The sequence below is a fragment of the Typopeltis vanoorti genome, chromosome 13, assembly GCF_054136105.1.
Source record: "Typopeltis vanoorti isolate ZY-2024b chromosome 13, IOZ_Tvanoo_1.0, whole genome shotgun sequence".
NCBI classification, from domain to species: Eukaryota; Metazoa; Arthropoda; class Arachnida; order Uropygi; family Thelyphonidae; genus Typopeltis; species Typopeltis vanoorti.
The window spans coordinates 106,994,117-107,012,175 of record NC_143561.1 but is presented as its reverse complement, the minus strand read 5'-3'; the positions used below and the strand labels follow the sequence as shown (position 1 = coordinate 107,012,175).

At 35.6% G+C, this 18,059-nt stretch overlaps 1 protein-coding gene across 2 annotated transcripts in view; it reads left to right on the top strand.

Annotated features, from left to right (window-relative positions):
* The window catches only part of yrt (erythrocyte membrane protein band 4.1-like yurt), a 226,205-nt gene that overhangs the window by 79,051 nt on the left and 129,095 nt on the right, over positions 1-18,059 (top strand). For both annotated transcript variants that reach the window (XM_090402474.1, XM_090402473.1), the window contains exons 2-3: positions 6,842-6,946; positions 10,621-10,663. In XM_090402474.1, coding sequence (XP_090258600.1) covers positions 6,842-6,946; positions 10,621-10,663 — 148 coding nt within the window. The remainder of the gene's footprint in view (positions 1-6,841; positions 6,947-10,620; positions 10,664-18,059) is intronic.

Below are 18,059 nucleotides of genomic sequence, written 5' to 3'. Positions count from 1 at the left end.
ACAAAACATTAAGAGAACTAGCTAGATGCTATTTGGAATGTTAGTAATATTGAAGTGAATACAATATTAGCCTTTCCTTTTTGTTAAAAAACATCTTTTATAAGTTATTGAAGATTACATTAACAAAAACTAAATACCAACTATTTCCAAAGGTTTATTTACTAGTAATACTGATTTTAAATATTCATAAAATATTATGAACTGTATGGCTGAAAAATATTAAATCGATTATAGTACCAGTCATAAGTCCTGACTAGTAATGTTCTATGATATAATACAAACCATGCCAGTCAAATGAGACAGTATTACATGTGTCCATAAAAATTAAAGTAAATGTATATTTATTTTCAAATATTTCAACTTGATATTGCAGACAATCATCAGTGGCTGTTAAGCTAACAAATACACGAATTAGTGTTAACAACTTATTTTAAACATTTGAGCTGCATAATGGCATAAGGAACAATGCAATGTGGAATAGATATAGTAATTTAAAAATAAATAAAATAAATAAAGCTATTGATGACTAGTGAGAATCACTTTCCCTGATTTTTGGTAAGAATAGGTATTCGTTACGATTCAGGATAGGATGATGGAGCAGGGCTGTGGCATTCTTTAAATGTTCAAACTTCGAAGCAGCAGTGGTGAGTAAGCATGTCTTAGACAAGATAAGCAGCAGATGTCTAAGACAAGATAAGCAGCAGTGGTTGAGTAAGCATGTCATTGAAAACCTCAAACAACGGTGTAATACTATGATCGATACTTTCTCCTCCAAAATCAGAAAGTTGGAAACTAAGCTCAAGATACTCGACGACCAGCACCAGATCACAAGTGCACCGGTGCCTGCTAATGAACTTCACAAACTAATCACATCAACAGTACACGAGTCTCTCGAGGTCGAAAATGGGAGACTCAATGTGTTATCCTGAACTCTCGGACGGAAAATGGTAAATCCTTAAAAGAAGATGTCAGCAAACTAGCAGGAGAATGCGATTTTGATCCCAGAAATATCAAAAACAATCATCAAATGTGATCGTTTCGGACCCATAAACAACAGAAAGGTTGGAACAAACTTTCCACATCTCGTGAAAGTGACCTGCGACGCACCAACAAACGCATCCAAATTTATAACGGCGATAAACAACAAGCTAAAGGACACTTGCCCCCAGCCATGTATATGTGCTCAACCTGATTTAACCTTTGCCCAGAGATAACAAAGGCACCAACTCCGAAGACAACTAGAAGAAAAACTTCAAAATGGAGACAACAGTTGGATGATAGACTACAACAAACAAACCAAACTAGTGCAAAAACCAAGTGACGCCACCAAGGACACCAGCATGCAGGCACTGCATAGGAAACATGTGAGACCCTTGTGGTCAAATTCATACCTCGCAGACCCTTGCACATCCACTTCACCAACATCTGGCCTCAATTCCAACCTTAATAGTATCTACTACCATCAGCAATCCACCAAACCCAACCTACTCTTTTTAACAGAAACTCAAATCTCACCTTCCCTCAGCACTATTCATCTCAGCCTTCCTAATTATACACTATTTAACCCCTTTCATTCCAAGAGTGGTGTCTGTGCATATATCCACTCTGACATACCCTGCCAGAGAGCACCTAACTTAGAATCGCCCAACTTCGACCTTCTTTGGCTGGAGATATCCCTCGCTCACTCAGTCAAATTCATCTGCTGTCTCTATCACTCTCCTAATACCACCAATCACTCTGAGCTCCTTCATTTCCTCTCCTTAAAAGTTGATTTTCTCCAGTCCTACTCTCCTAACAGCGGAATCATCCTCCTGAATGATTTTGACATCCATAATACTAATTGGCTTTCCTCTTCCAGTTATACAGATCCTGCAGGCAAAGATGCTGAAACATTTGCCATCACTAACGACCTTATACAAATTTTGAAAACCGACCAGAATACCAGATAACCCGAACCGCTCCCCAAATATCCTAGATCTCTTCCTTACTAATGACCCCTCCAAATATGCAGTGATGATCCCCTGGGTAATTCTGACAACCCCCCTGGGCAACCTAGTGTTCATCTCCTCCCCCCATGCAACAATGCTTTCACAGTCACTCCCACACAAGAGTAGTTTGGCATTATAACAGTGTCAAATGGGACAGTCTCCAAGACTGCTACACATCATTCCCATGGTTGGAGTATTGTTTCCAGTCTTCCAGTCCAAACATACATCCCCCACACTACTCAGAACTGCTGTTTCCTAACCAGTGGTGGCCCATGAAGTTTTAAGTGGGGGTGCTGCCTATACAAAATAATTTTTTTTTTTTTTTGAAATTATTTTGTATAGGTAGCACTCCCACTTAAAGCTTCATGAGCTGCCACTGCCCATAACTAAACCCTGGTTCTCCGAAAGATGTGCCAAAGCTGTACAAATGAAAAATCAGGCATACCGTAAATGGCTTAAATCAGGAACCCCATCTTCCTTCAATGCTCAATTGCAACATCACCCATAGAAAAGCTAACTTTAACCTACTGGCTTCACACTTTGCCTCCAATGCACACATAACTGACAATGGCAAATGCCCTCCAGTCATTCCAACTGCCCAATATACAATGCTCCTGTATCCTTTTGCCAAAAAGATATCATAAAGTTGTTATCTAAATTAGACAGTCTCCTGCCCCTGACAGCATTCCACCAGAACTGACTCCTATCCTCTGCCATCTGTACACACTCTCCTACTCCACTGGTATATATCCCAAAGCCTGGAAATTGGCCTATATTCAACCCATTTCTAAAAAGGGTGACAAATCACTGTCATCTAACTACCGCCCTATCTCACTCACTTCAGTCCTATCTAAAGTGATGAAGAAACCAATCAACTCTCAACTACTAATCCACCTTGAAGGCAGGAGCGGCTTGTCTATAGGGGCTGGGCCCCACCTATATTTGTATAACTAGCCCAATGATTGTAGTTTTAAAAAATATGTTTCTTGTAATTATTATTTTTTTTTATCTATTTCCAGCACGTTTTATTATTTAATAAAAAAAAAATTACTGTAGTATTTTGCGGCAATATTGTATAATGCGACTTAGTACGGTCTCTGGGGCCAGCCACGGCTGGCCCTATTTTGTGTGTTGAACACAGGAGATGTATGAGGCAAGTGCACTAGCAGTCGTGTTTGTTTTCCGAGTGCAACGCTTATCTTGGGGCCAGTTTAGTCTGTCCCAGTCACTGCGTTTGTACGTAAATAGCAGGCGATTCTTTCATTGTCTTATTATTTATTCTTATTATTGATCTGTTTATTGTTTTTAGTATGTTTAATTATTGTTGTTGTTTTTTGTTATAATTTATTTTAAAATTGGATATTTTTATTACATCCATAAACAATACATTTTAACTGTGAACAAAATTGATAGTTTATTGGAAAAACTTTTCTCGGAATCTCGGAAGTTTCGACATTGATTTATAAAATAAATAATAGAAATAATAATTTTTTTGTTTTAACACTTGAAAAATGAAAACATTTTGCAGGGCAGCCAGCTGGAGTCAAACCAGTGTCTTTGGATTTCCGATTCATTGCTCTAGTCCGTTGAGCTATGCCCGCAACTGCAAATCTTTCGAGTTTTTGTGTTATTAATACATTAAGCCCATATATGTTACATCCTAACAATTTAAAAAAAATTAATAGCTCAATGCATCAGTGGATTCTGACTAAACATTTTTATAATTGAAATAATAACTATAAATAAATAATAGAACCCACTATATAAATATAAAAAAAAATTAAGTTGTTTTTGGCCCCTGGCCCCACCTGTTTCTATTGTCACTAGCCGCCACTGCTTGAAGGTACCTGGCTATTAAGCGACCACCAATATGGATTCTGTCGAAGTGCGATTGGTGTCTTTTTCAACTGCGCCCCATACAAAATAATCCATGGGGTTAAGGTCTGGGGAGTTTGGAGGCCAAACATTTGGACTGGTGAAGTCGTAGAAATTTTCAGACAACCATTTTTGACTTTTCCCAGAGGTGTGGCAAGGGGCCGAATCCTGCTGCCATACATACGGCCTACCATTGGCTACCCTTGTTATCCAGGGCTTGACTACAGTTAGCAACTCCACGAACAAAGCCCGAATTCCAATGCCAGGGTTCTTCAACACCTGTTCCTGCAGATTTGCGAGGAATTCTGCTGTACGAACGCAATCAGATCGTCTGCTAGGGATCTTTCTTCTTGCTACATCCTCGTAGTCACCATTGCAAGTCTCTAGTTCATGCCTGATTGTTTTTACTGTATTCAGGGAGCATTGGGCAGCAGTCGTAATATCCTTATTTTGATGGCGGGCACGAATCATCATGATACAAGTTATTCTCTTCCATGATTCAGGTGGGTTCCAGCTATCCATCCTTTCTGACATCTTGTATATGAATGAAGAAGGGTCCAAACTTTTAAATGAAGAGAAGTGTGTGTTAATACATGTAACTTACGGAAAAATATAATTAATTATAAATATGTCAAATTTATCCCGAACACCCTGTATATGTCTAAAGCCTTCGACCGAGTCTGGCACAAAGGCTTACTAAGCAAACTCCCATCATTTGGACTGTCTCAGGACTTCTGCAGATGATTGCTAGCTTCCTGTCTGGACGTGCATTATGTGTGATGGTAGATGACTCCCTATCCTCTCACCATCCAACTAATGCTGGGATCCCACAAGATTCAGTTCTCTCACTGGCCCTCTTCCTTCTATATATCAATGACCTACTTCAGTTGACCTCTAACGCAATACACAGTTTTGCAGGTGACAGCACATTACTCTACTCCCTTTCATTTGACAAACCCTACTCTACACAACTCACCTCAACCCACAGAACATCAACCACCGCTGCCCTTAATTCCGACCTCCAAGCCATCCTCCAATGGGGCTCAGATAACCTCATTAACTTCAATGCTAGTAAAATCCAGTTCTGTTTTATTTCTTACAAAAAAAGAACCATTTTCCCAAGCATTGTTTTTGATAACACTCAAATTCCCAGACAAGATGAGATTTCTCTTCTCGGAATTACCCTGACATCAAGCCTCTCCTGGCATAAACACATCACAGCCATTGCATCCTCAGCTTCCAAAAAACTAGGTTTTCTTTTTTGCTCAAAACACTACTTCACTCTAAACAACTGTTAACATTATACAAATCACAAATTCTCCCAGCTATCGAATACTGCTCTCACATTTGGAGTGGGGCTCCTAAAAGCTCCCATAAAATGCTTGACTCAATACAGAGGAGAGCAATTAGACTGATAAATGACCCATCTCTCACCAACTTGCTCCCCTCACTTTCACATAAATACTTGGTCTCTACAATTTGTATATTCTATAAATATTTCCATGGGAAATGTTCATTTGAAATGGCATCAATAATTCCCCTACTCTGTACTAAGCCCATTGGAACACGTACAGCTGCCCCCAACATCCTTTCACGGTACACCTTAAAACCCACAGAACAAGTTTCTTTTCCTCCTCCTTCATCCATGTGCTACTGCTATACTATGGAACAGTCTTCCCCCTGACGTATTTCCCAAGGAATACAACATACAGGCTTTTAAATCAAATGTAAACAAGTTTCTCCTTTCCCAATCCACCACTTATATACGGTACTAATGTACTATAGGTTGACTAGTCAACCTCTCGTATATGGGGCCCGACATAAAAAAAAAAGCCTATTTTACAACCAACCAACACTTCACTGTATACAAATTCCAAATCTGTCCATGTTTTTAAATACTGCTCACATGTATGGAGTGTGCGCTTAAAACTTCCCATAAAATCACCTAATTGCATGACTCCATCCAGAGGCATGCAATTAGGCTCATGGATGATCCCTTTCTTACAGACTCACTTCAACCTCTATCTCACAGGCAGAGTGTTTCAGTGTTTTTACATGTACTTCCATGGTCACTGCTCCAATGAATTGGCAACCATTATTCCTCCACTCTCTGTCACACCTGTTAATAGAAGAGCTGAAGTTGTCTGACACTCCTTTACTGTGCAGCTGCAAACACACTGAACCTGCTTCTATTCATTCTCTTATTCTGTTGACCTCTGTCCTCTGGAACAGCCTTCCTAAGAAGTATTCCCAATCAATTACAACATTTAAAAAAAAAAAAAAAAAAATCAAACTTCTTTGCCAGTTCTTATCTGTACTACTCCACACACACACACGTCCCTGATGTGCCTATATGTCTCTCAACCTCTCATGCATGGGATCAATGTTTAAAAAAACTAACTCAAATCACTCTCTCATAGTACCAATCTTAAATATACTGATCTTGTCTTCTAGGTAGACCTAAATTCTGCCTAGAATTTAGGTTTGACGAGTCAAATCCCTAGGTGCAGTGATCGTAATGATTTATGTGCCTTCTTTCCTTGGTGGAATTGTTTATGCTCTTCTGATCCAAACATTTGCACTGAAACACTTCTTACTTGTATGGCAATATTCATTTCTCCATTCAACTTTAAATTCCCATCCTTAAATCTAAGCATTGGTTTTCCAGAAAGTTTTCACTGCTGTCATTGTAATTCTTCCTTAAAAAGTCTAGTGCAATATAGAAAGAAATGCAGTTTAATATACTACTACACTTTTCTTCAGTATTAGTATTTACATTAATTGATGGATAAAGTATAATTCAGAAATATATGAATAATAGCCTTTTGTTTTTTTGTATTAAATATAACTTATCATAGCCAACATTTATATATTACTTAATCCATTCTAGTCTGATTTTATTTACTTTTTTTATGAATTTTATTTATTTATTATTTTAGAAATTAATTGCCATTTTTAACATCTTTTTTACTTTCCAGAAAAAAGCATTTGGCTCTGCCATTTATGAACAAGTTTATTACCATTTGGATCTCACTGAAAAAGACTATTTTGGTCTACAATTTACAGATGCCAATCATGTACAGGTATGTCTTTAAGTATTTAAAAAAAATAAAAAATAAAATTGCAAAATCTCAGGTTGAAGTATTGAATTAAAGCTTGACATTGAAAATGTTTTTCATTTTCATAAATGAAAGTAAATAAACATTTCTGAACTCTTATCAAATATATAATCAAAGATATCAATAAAGAAATTAAATCCAAATTTGTGAGAAACAATGCTCATGTTATGGAACATTTTTTATTACAGTTAATAGTAGAGTTGAAAGAAGTGTGTAAAAGACAACTAATACAAAAATGAAAGTGATACCTGCCTTTTATAAGACTCCAGTTTAATAGGCGTTTTGTTACCTCTTGCTTCCATATAGAAACAGGAAACCATAGATCTGGACTAGTGTTACATGCAGCTGCTAATATCTAAAGAACATATTACAGTAACTAAATTCCCAATGTATCCAGTAATTGTAACTTGTTCACTTGGTTAGACATTTAGCAGCATTTGTTTTCAACTGCCATTTCTGTTGAACCAACTCCAAATCTAGGCAGTGCATTTTTTAATCTTCATAAGCAGAGATCTATTCATGTCTGGCCCATTTTGAATTCCTCAACAAGATGAGAATGACAGATGTTATCGTATTTATTCGAATATGACTTGCCTTTTTCCCCAAAATTAAAGTGAAAAAATCATGGTGCGAGATATATGCGAAGATTTTCAGAAATTTGTTTTTCAGGAAAAAATTAAATTGATGTCATTATAATTTATAATTGCTCACATTATTTATAAAATGAATCGATTTAAATTATCAATTATTTACACAATCAGCCACTCCCCTTCATCATGCAATATTTGAATCTTTTGCAACAATGCTTCTTTAATTAAATTAAAACAAACTGCTCATTATTGCTTTTCCTTTTATCATTTCAAGATCATAAGAGCAATGTGATCTTAAAAAAAAGACTGAAAATGGGTATGATGTACCAAGAATCTCCTATTTGCTTTCTCTACTTTCAGTTTCAAGAGCAGTTTTCTCATGTTAATTGTCAAGATCATCTATCCAAATAGCATCATCTTCGCTTCCATCAAATAATTCTAAGATATATATAAAAAAAAAACTTGCACTTTTGTACTAGTTTCATGTACCTTTTTTATACACTTCTTTGAGAGATTTTTTTTGGAATAAACTTGCATCTCACTAAGATTTCAAAATTTTTACATTCTCTTAAATCACTTTATCTACCCAACAAAAATTCGGTGACAAGAGACATTTACTGTACTGAAGTTAACAGGAATAGATTCAATGGCTGAAAATGGTTTAATAATGTGGTGTCATACATACTTACTGGAACTGTTAGGTTTCAAAACATAATGTGTACCATATGCAATGTCTGTGCATAATATTTTTTCACATCCATTTCACTCCTATCCTATTTATTCTTTGAACTCTGTGGACACTATTCCAATATTGCACAGTTTAAGTATTTTCTTAAAATTCTTATCGTGCACTGCTAATCCTTTCCATTTGTCATATGATACCATGGGACAGAACTTAGTATACTCCTCAGTTGATTGTAATTTCATGTTTCATTGTTCAGCATGTAACCTTTTCTGAATGGAACATCCAAAAACTTAGCCACTTCCCAAGTCAGTATAATGTGATCATTGTGACCAGCTGGAGGCAGAACAGTCATGACCCAAACTAAAATCCCCTCTGGCACTGTAATCAGATCTAACACTTTCACCTCAAGTTCCTTTTGTCACATGCCGCTTGTGGAAGTTGTCTCACAACAGCTCAATAAATTTGGTTTCATGTTGAGAGTAAAAACATTCAAAATATAAAAACTCTTGCGTAAAATAAAAGCTTTAGGTCTACTCATATTAAAGTGGATTTTCTGAATTCTGATTCTCCAAAACAGTGGATGAATAGGACATTCATATCACATGATGTAGAAGCAACTGGGAGGAAAAATCAGAACATTTAAGTTTTGTTTTTAGAATCATTATACAAAAATTATATATATTCATTTTATAATGAACCCACATATAAAAGGTCACAAGATCTATATATAACACAGCAGTGCTATGTGGTAGTGTTTAAGGAGCAATAACTATTAACTTCTCTACTGGCCGAGGTGGATGAAATAGTGAGATGATGGTGGGGAGGTAACAGAAGCAAGCCATATAGTTGAATTACTGAGTGAGCATTTTGCAGGAGTGTACTATTTGAGTGGTACACTCTTGCAAAATGCCCACTGAGTAATTCAGATATTTGATTTTACCATCTTTCCTTCCCACCATCAGTACTTTTTCAAGTCATCTTTCCATAGTCATTCCTCCTTTTATTTGCCATATAGCGAAAGAACTCTAGGATTTCTTTTGGCCACATCAGCTAGCTTTCTTTCATAATTAGCTCTGACCTCAGTTACCACACAGGTCACTCTTCTTGCCTGTGCTTTGTACTGCTCATGGGCATGCTGATCACCTTTTCCTTTGTATTCGTTTCTGCAAATTTTTTTACAACCCCTGCTTAATGATGCTATTGGTCCATTTAACTCTGCATTGAGGTTCTGTAATATTTTAAGCAAGTCCATTCTTTAACCTCCATTGTCCCAGTAGTCCATGTTGCAATGCAAGATGTGACATTGACTAATGGGAGAACAGAAGTTGAAAAAATGGTGGTGCTTCAAATATTGCAGAACCTCAGTGTAAACACACCCATGAGATTCAATGGAATTATCTGCTGCTCCTTTGACCAAACTGTTTAATTTAAGCCTCAGGACTGGGAAGAGGACAAAAATAGTGCCACTGCATAAAGGAGGCTCAAAGATAGAAGTAGCACATTATAGGAAAATCAGTATCTCAGGGATGGTGGTTAAGGTATTGGAAAATTGGTGGAATATTGGATGGATAGGAATATGATACTCTATAAGGGATAATATGATTTTATGAAAGATAGGTCTTCCCTTAGTAATTTGTTTACTTTTTTATAATAAAGTGACCATGCAGTTAGATAAGAGGAATAGCTATCCTGCTAGACTGAGTAGCTATTTGTCTTATATAACTGCATAGACTTTGCCAAGCCATTTGACAGGATTCCACACAGAACTCTGTTGCATGAATTGGAGAAAATCAGGATGGATATGAATCTGGTGTTGATGAACACACTGACAACAAGGATAAAGTGGATATTTTTTAAATAAAATGACATCTGGACTACTGAGTGTGGAACTGTACACTCGGATTCTGTGGGGGAATGAAGTGATGGAGATGATCCAGAGGTGAGTGACAAAGATTGTGGCAGGTCTATGGAAGTCTCCCTATGAGAATATATTGATCAGTGAGCTTCAAAAACTAGCTGATCGATGAAAAATCAGAGACCGGATCGAATCATATAAGTTACTAAAGGGGTTTTATAGAAGACTTTTTTTTTCAGTACATGGCAGAAAGGCAGAGAATGATGGATTACCCATGGAAATTGTGTAAGAGCATTGTTAGCAATTATGGTATGACTAGAATTTTTGCTTAGAGGATAGTGAATGGGTTGCCAGAGGTGGTTGTGAATGTTTTGTCGTTGATTGTGTTTTAGGAGAGGTGTGATAGGTATTGTGTGAATAATGGAGATACCTGTATAATAATAATAATACAATTAGTAATAATTTGAATGTACTTTGCTATTGATGATAATCTCTTTATATTTTACAGCATTGGCTTGATGCAACTAAACTGATAAAGAAACAGGTGAAAAGTAAGTATTATTTCATACATTAATAATATCCTACACACATTTATTTATTAAGATATTTATTCTACACATTATAATAGGCTAGTTTTATCAGATTGATGGTAAATGCAAATAAAAAAAAATGGTCTTAAGTAGTTCTCAGTTTAAGAGATTATCTAAGTCAGAAGCAAATAATGTATTTTAGGTATTTAACAGATTTATATTGGATGTATGCAAATACTCAATTTTATAATTGTTTATGGGAAAAGATGTAACTACTGTTGTGTGTGTGTGTAATAATAGAAGGAATTATTATATGTAGCTATTGCAGTAAATTACTGCAAAAGATAAAATTGCACAAAACAATAAGTGAAAGAATTAGGCTGAAAACCTGAAATCCTACGAGGGCACCCACTTTAGGCTTTCAGTCTAATCTTTTCCACTTATTGTTTTGTGCAATTTTGCATTTACAGCTTTAATATTGTTTTCCTGATGATCTCCAGTGACTGAGATGAAATATAGGATAGATTAAACATGCATTTAATTATTATTTCTGCTGTTTTTATTCCATTAAATCTTATAATGAATCTCAACTAGCATGCAAGTCTAAATAGTCAATACATCGATTTTCTTCAAAGGCATTTGATAATTACCACCTGACAAATGGATGTGTAAGCTGCAGAAGATTGGATTGGATAACAGATTGATTGGATGGATTGAAGATTGGCTTTCTGAATGATACCAGCAAGTTCTGTATGATGAAGCAGTGTCTAAGAAAAAGGTGACTAGCAGCATGCCTCAGAGTTCTGTTCTTGGATTCCTACTGTTTACCTTATTTGTTAATGATATTTCATGTGAATTGACTGAGGGATCTTCAAATGTTTGCTGATAATACAAATTAGGTAGAATTATCAGGAGTATTCCTGATGTTAAGATGAGAGGGGGATTGTAGTTTTATTATCAATAAATGCAATAAGTTACTTTGAAAAACTGCTAAATGAAACAAGCAGTGATGACAGCACAGTTGTAAAAAACACTGACCAGGCATGCAGTCAGGAATACATATCCATACTTGAAGTAGAAAAAGCCATCAAAGGCTTGAAATGTGGAAAGGCAGCAGGAGTAGATGATATTTGACCAGAAATGCTGAAGTATGGTGGCATAAGAGTCTGACAGTGGCTGCACTGCATAGTTCAGAAAGCCTGGACAGAGGGACGAATTCCCGATGATTGGAGTAGAGCTCTCATAGTACCCATATATAAAAAGGGAAATAAAACTGAATGTGAGAATTACAGAGATATTTCCCTACTGAGTGTTCATGGCAAGATCTATGCAAGTATACTTGAGAAACGGTTGAGAAGAATTGTGGAAGAAAAGCTTGGTGAAGAACAAGCTGGATTCAGGTCAAATAGAGGCTGTCAGGATCAGATCTTCACTTTACGACAAATAGTCGAGAAAGCATGGGAATATAACAGAGATCTGTATTTAAGTTTTGTCGATTTGGAAAAGGCATATGACAAGGTGCCAAGAGAGAAGCTATTCAATACGCTTCAGTTATATGGTGTCAATGGGGCATTATATCAAGCAATACTTAGTCTTTATTTGAGTTGTAAGTCAGCAGTTAGAATTGAAGGAAGTAAAGGAAGATGGTTTAATGTTAAATCTGGTGTGAGACAAGGATGTACATTATCCCCTCTGTTATTCATTATCTATATGGATCACATTATGAAGGAAAGTGGTATTAAACACGATATCAAAATTGGAGATGTTAATGTCAGCTCTTTGCTTTATGCGGACGATGTTATACTTCTAAATAAATCCGCTACAAGTCTGCAAGATTCTCTGACTAAATTGAATAGCTGTTGTAATAGATATGGTATAAAGGTCAGCAATAAAAAGACAAAAACAATGAAAATAGGCAGAATCATTGAAAATGTCAACTGTGTTGTGAATGGAGAACCTGTGGAACAAGTGAAACATTTCAGCTACTTAGGCACGATTTTTACTGAAGGTGGTAAATTAAATATAGAAATAGACAACAGAATCAGCAAAGCTCGTATGGTAGGAAGTCATTTGAGTAAATTAATATGGAATAAGAGAGAAATTAGTTGGAACGCTAAATTAGCTGTATACAAGACAGTGTTCAAACCAGTTTTAACTTATGGATCTGAGAGCTGGGTCAGAAGTAAAACACTTGACCAAAGACTAGAGACTGCAGATATGAGAGTCCTGAGAAAGATTGTAGGCATGAACAGATGGCATCAATGGCAATATCATATTAAAAACGAGGATATTAGGAAAGAACTTGACATTGTCAACATCCAGGAATGCGTTAGCAGAGCTAATCTCAGGTGGTATGGTCACTTAAACAGAATGGGCGAAGAAAGATTAGCAAAACAAGTGTTCTATGCCAGGTTGGCAGCAAAACGACCCAGAGGAAGACCAAGATATAGGTGGATTGATACGGTACAAAGTGCCTTAGACGATAGAAATATAAGATCTGATCATGTTGGAGTCTTGACAAGTAACAGACTGATTTGGAGGAAAATTGTAGATAGGAAGTTAGTAATGATGTAATTTTTTTATGTAGTACTATCATATCCTGTACACCCCTTGAGGGTACATGGCAGGAATTTGATGATGATGATAAATGCAAGACGCTGCTGGGGTGCAGAGATATAAAGATACATACTGCATTGGTGGAGCTGTGCTTCCATAAGTGGATGAGATTCAGGATCTTGAGATGGTAGACAGTTGACAGAAAGTTTGAGATACTGGTGCCTCTATAAAAAACATTGGTCAGACTTAGTGAGGGAATATGAATTACAGAGTTTGGTAAATAGGAAAAGAGGAGATACGATGGATACCTTCAAGTTAAGGGAATCTACCAGTTTAATACAGAAGAAATTATAAAAAGAGTGGATAGTAAAAGGTGAAGAATGAGAGGCCACCCCTGAAAGTTGCATAAAGATATGATGAAGGGTGTGAGAAGTAGATTTTCTACATGGAGAGTCATTGGTGAGTGGATCACATTGCCAGGGTGCATTGTGAATGCAGGGAGTGTAAACAATTTCACTTCCAATATGATAGACACGTTGCTGGTTGAGTGGGCTTCACATGATGAGCACTAACTCTGTGAAGGTTACTGTAATAATAAATTGAATAACAGCTGTAACAAATTTGGCATGAAAATCAGCATTAATAAAAAGACTAACACTATAAAAATAGGATCATCTCATTCTCAATGGAGAAATAATAGAACAAGTAAAATATTTCAGCTATATAGGCACAATTTTTAATATGGAAAAAATTCCAAATTAAGTATGGAAAAAACAATAGAATTAAACAAGCTGGTATTGTGGAAAGCCAGTTGGATAAATTTATATGGAATAAGAGAGAAATTAGCCTAAACACTTAACTAGCAGTATACAAGATGGTGTTCAAACAAGTTATGGATCTGAGAGTTGGATTAGAAATAAAGCACCTGATCAAATACTAGATACCACAGATATGAGAGTTCTGAGAAAAATTAGGAGCCTGAGCAGGTAGCATATTAAAAATGAAGATATTAGGAAAGATCTTGATCTTGATACACTCAAGAAAGCATAAGCAGTGCTAACCTAAGTTGGTATAGTCACTTAACTGAATAAGGAAGGAATGGTTAGCAAAACAGGTGTTTGATGGCAGGAAAAAGACCCAGTGGTAGACTAAGATCTTGGTGGATTGATTCAGTCAGAAGTGTTCCAGAAAAGTAGAATATTAGATATATAATCCTGCTCCTCTATGGCATTAGGAACCTTGTTCCTCTAAGGCAGTGTTTCTTAACCTTCTTTCATGTGTGCACCATTTTTTAATATTAGTTTTTGTGGTGCCCACCTTCCCCCCTTGCAGTTCTTTTGTTGAGACACTGACAAAACCCATGAAAGTTAGAAAAAACCAACTAGGAATTAAAATTTTTAAATATTCATACAAATTTAAATACGTCATCAAATCTTTCATAAAATTGTATAGATCTAGCATCACTGCACAGACCGTTGAATCGTATCGGCCTTTTGGAAACATTTGCGATTTCATCATGGGAAGTCTCGAATGTTCTGGAAATGTTTCTTAGAATATAAATAAGGCTTGAAATGGCAAGTCGGCAGTAACACTGCAGCAGTGACCAACAGTAAGAAGTCGATGGTCGGCATTATTTTACTCCTATTCGCAATGACTGTGATACACAGTATAAAAACAATCTTTTTTAGTGTAGAAAAATGGATACATTTTTAATTGGATGCAAGCACGCATCTAATGACTGTGGAGCATCAATGTCAACAAATTCAGGTTCACAGAATATCACTCTGAAAGTAAAATCAAAAAAGTATGCAGTAGAATATTTAGATTTCTGTTTTAAAAAGACTGAAGTAAATGATGAAGAAAGACCACCATGTGTTATTTGTTCAAAAATTTTGGCAGCTGATAAATAACATGAAATCAAATAAACTTAAGACATTTGGAAATACTTCATAAGGAGTATGTTTGTCAGCAAAGACCTTGAGAGGTCTTTGCTGACAAACTGAAATGTTTTGAAAAGCAAAAATCTAGCATTAAAAAAGCTTTACTAACTTCTTACAAAGTTCCATGTAAAATAGCTAGGTGCAAAAAGCCCCACACTATCAGAGAAGACCTAATTTATGCTAGCTGTGATTGAAATTATGGGAAGTATGCTTAGAGAAAGTTTTTATTAAACAACTACAGTGCATATCTCTATCAAATGATACTGTTGCTCGGTAAACTGGTGATATATGTGAAGATATGCAGCAACAGCTTTTGTTGAAGCTTTGTGACCAATTATTCTCAATTCAGCTTGACAAGGCAACAAATAGCAACAAGGATTGTCATTTAATTGCTTATGTTCGATTTTGCAATGGATTATCAGCAGTTGAAGAGTTATTGTTTTGTAGAAAACAAAACAAAAATAGAAAGAAGAGCCACAGCACCTGAATTCTTTAAAATATTGGACAATTTTATAGCAAAGACAAACATACAATGGAAAAATTGTGTTGGAATTTTCACTGATGGTGCTCAAGTTATGTCTGGAAGGTTTAAAAGTTTACAAGCCTTTGTGAGGGAAAAATCCCCACTATATTTGGACACATTGCATGATTGAGAAGCTCTTGCTGCAAACGAATTAGTCGTGGTCTAAACATTGTATTAACAACAGTTATAACCATGATGAATTATATAAAAATGAGACCCTTAAAATCAAGACTGTTTTCTGAACTTTGCAAAGACATGACTGGAGCGGAACATTCAGCATTACCATTTTACTGCAAGGCGAGATGGTCATCATAGGGAAAATGTTTACGAATTAAGAGATGAAATAGCGATCTTCTTGAAAGAGGAAAATCACGAAGAAGCAGAGTAGTTTATAGACCACTTATTTTGTGATGAAATTGAGCTACTCGGTAGATATATTCGAGAAACTAAATATATTAAACCTGTAACTCCAAAGAAACATCTTAGAGATGAGTGACAAAGTTAATGCTTTTTTTTTTAAAAAAAACTAGAATTATGGAACCAAAAGGTAAAGCAACAAAATTAGAAATGTTTGCAAATGTGGATGAATTTATCAAGACCAACAAGGCAGAAGAGCAACACATCATAGTTTTATTTGCAACTATTGAAAATCATTTAACACTTTGGACGAAGAATTTTGGAAACTATTTATAACCGACAACAACATAATGGCAATGTGCGAATGGGTTAGAAACCCATTTCAAATTATCCTTTAAGGTTTCTCAATTGAAGAAGAGAAACAATTTATAGATTTCACGTCAAGCTCAAAATCAATATACAATTTGCATCTAAATCACTGTTTGAATTTTGAGCCAGTGTTGAAGATGGATTTTCTGCACTGAGGTCAAGAGCTTTTTTGTGCACTTCTGCCATTTCCAACATCTTATCTTTGTGAAATCAGGTTTTCTGCAGTGGCTGCCTTAAAAACAAAATATAGATCTCAGTTAAATATAGAAAGAGAACTTAGAGATGAGTGACAAAGTTAATGCTTTTTTTTTTAAAAAAAACTAGAATTATGGAACCAAAAGGTAAAGCAACAAAATTAGAAATGTTTGCAAATGTGGATGAATTTACCAAGACCAACAAGGCAGAAGAGCAACACATCATAGTTTTATTTGCAACTATTGAAAATCATTTAACACTTTGGACGAAGAATTTTGGAAACTGTTTATAACCGACAACAACATAATGGCAATGTGCGAATGGGTTAGAAACCCATTTCAAATTATCCTTTAAGGTTTCTCAATTGAAGAAGAGAAACAATTTATAGATTTCACGTCAAGCTCAAAATCAATATACAATTTGCATCTAAATCACTGTTTGAATTTTGAGCCAGTGTTGAAGATGGATTTTCTGCACTGAGGTCAAGAGCTTTTTGTGCACTTCTGCCATTTCCAACATCTTATCTTTGTGAAATTAGGTTTTCTGCAGTGGCTGCCTTAAAAACAAAATATAGATCTCAGTTAAATATAGAAAGAGAACTAAGACTGTCAAATTCCAATGTACACCATCATATGAAAAACTTTGCTCTGCTACACAGGCCCAAGGAAGCCATTAATTTTTAGATTTATTGTTCAGTTTTAATTTGTTGCTCAGTATATTTTGCAGTATTGATATGTTCCTGTAAGTGTAACTAGTTTATTCAATACAGTTGATTTTATACATTTTATTTTATTTTCAGAGTGTATTTTGTTTTCGTTTTTATATCGTTTTTGTGTCAATAAAAATATATATATATATATATATATATCCGACACTTTCGCTATGGCAAGTCAGGTCTGGCAGACCATGCTTTGGATACCCCTTAACAAGTACTGTATAAATCTACCAAAGATTTGGGAGATAGTCATCCTAAGACCAAATTAATATTTATTACTTTTATTTTATTTTATTTTATTTTTTTCAAACTTTCTAAGACTATTATTTGGACTACTATTTCAAAACTTTGAACTTTTTTTCTTCTTTTTTTTTTTAACCTAGATGGTGCCCTATTAGGACTTTAGTCTTGTGTTGCATGCTGCAATTACTTATACTAGCCCCACTGTTACACCGGATTGTGATTGTCTTGCATTTGTAACAAACTTTGTGTCATGTGCTCTGAAGATACTGGATATGATACCAGTGAAATATTAGCTTTTAAGTTAATAAATAGCTATTTTCTTATCTCTGTGTTTATCAATACTGTGAAATCTATTACAACATGTCTGACGAACATATAAGCCTGTCCACGCGAATAAATAGTTTCATTAAATGCTTTTATTTCAGTAAAGTAGTTTTTCAGTTTTTCCTTTGATTTCCACTTTCTTCATGCCCCATAGGTTGAGAATCATTGCTCTAAGGCAGGGGTGGCCAACCTTTT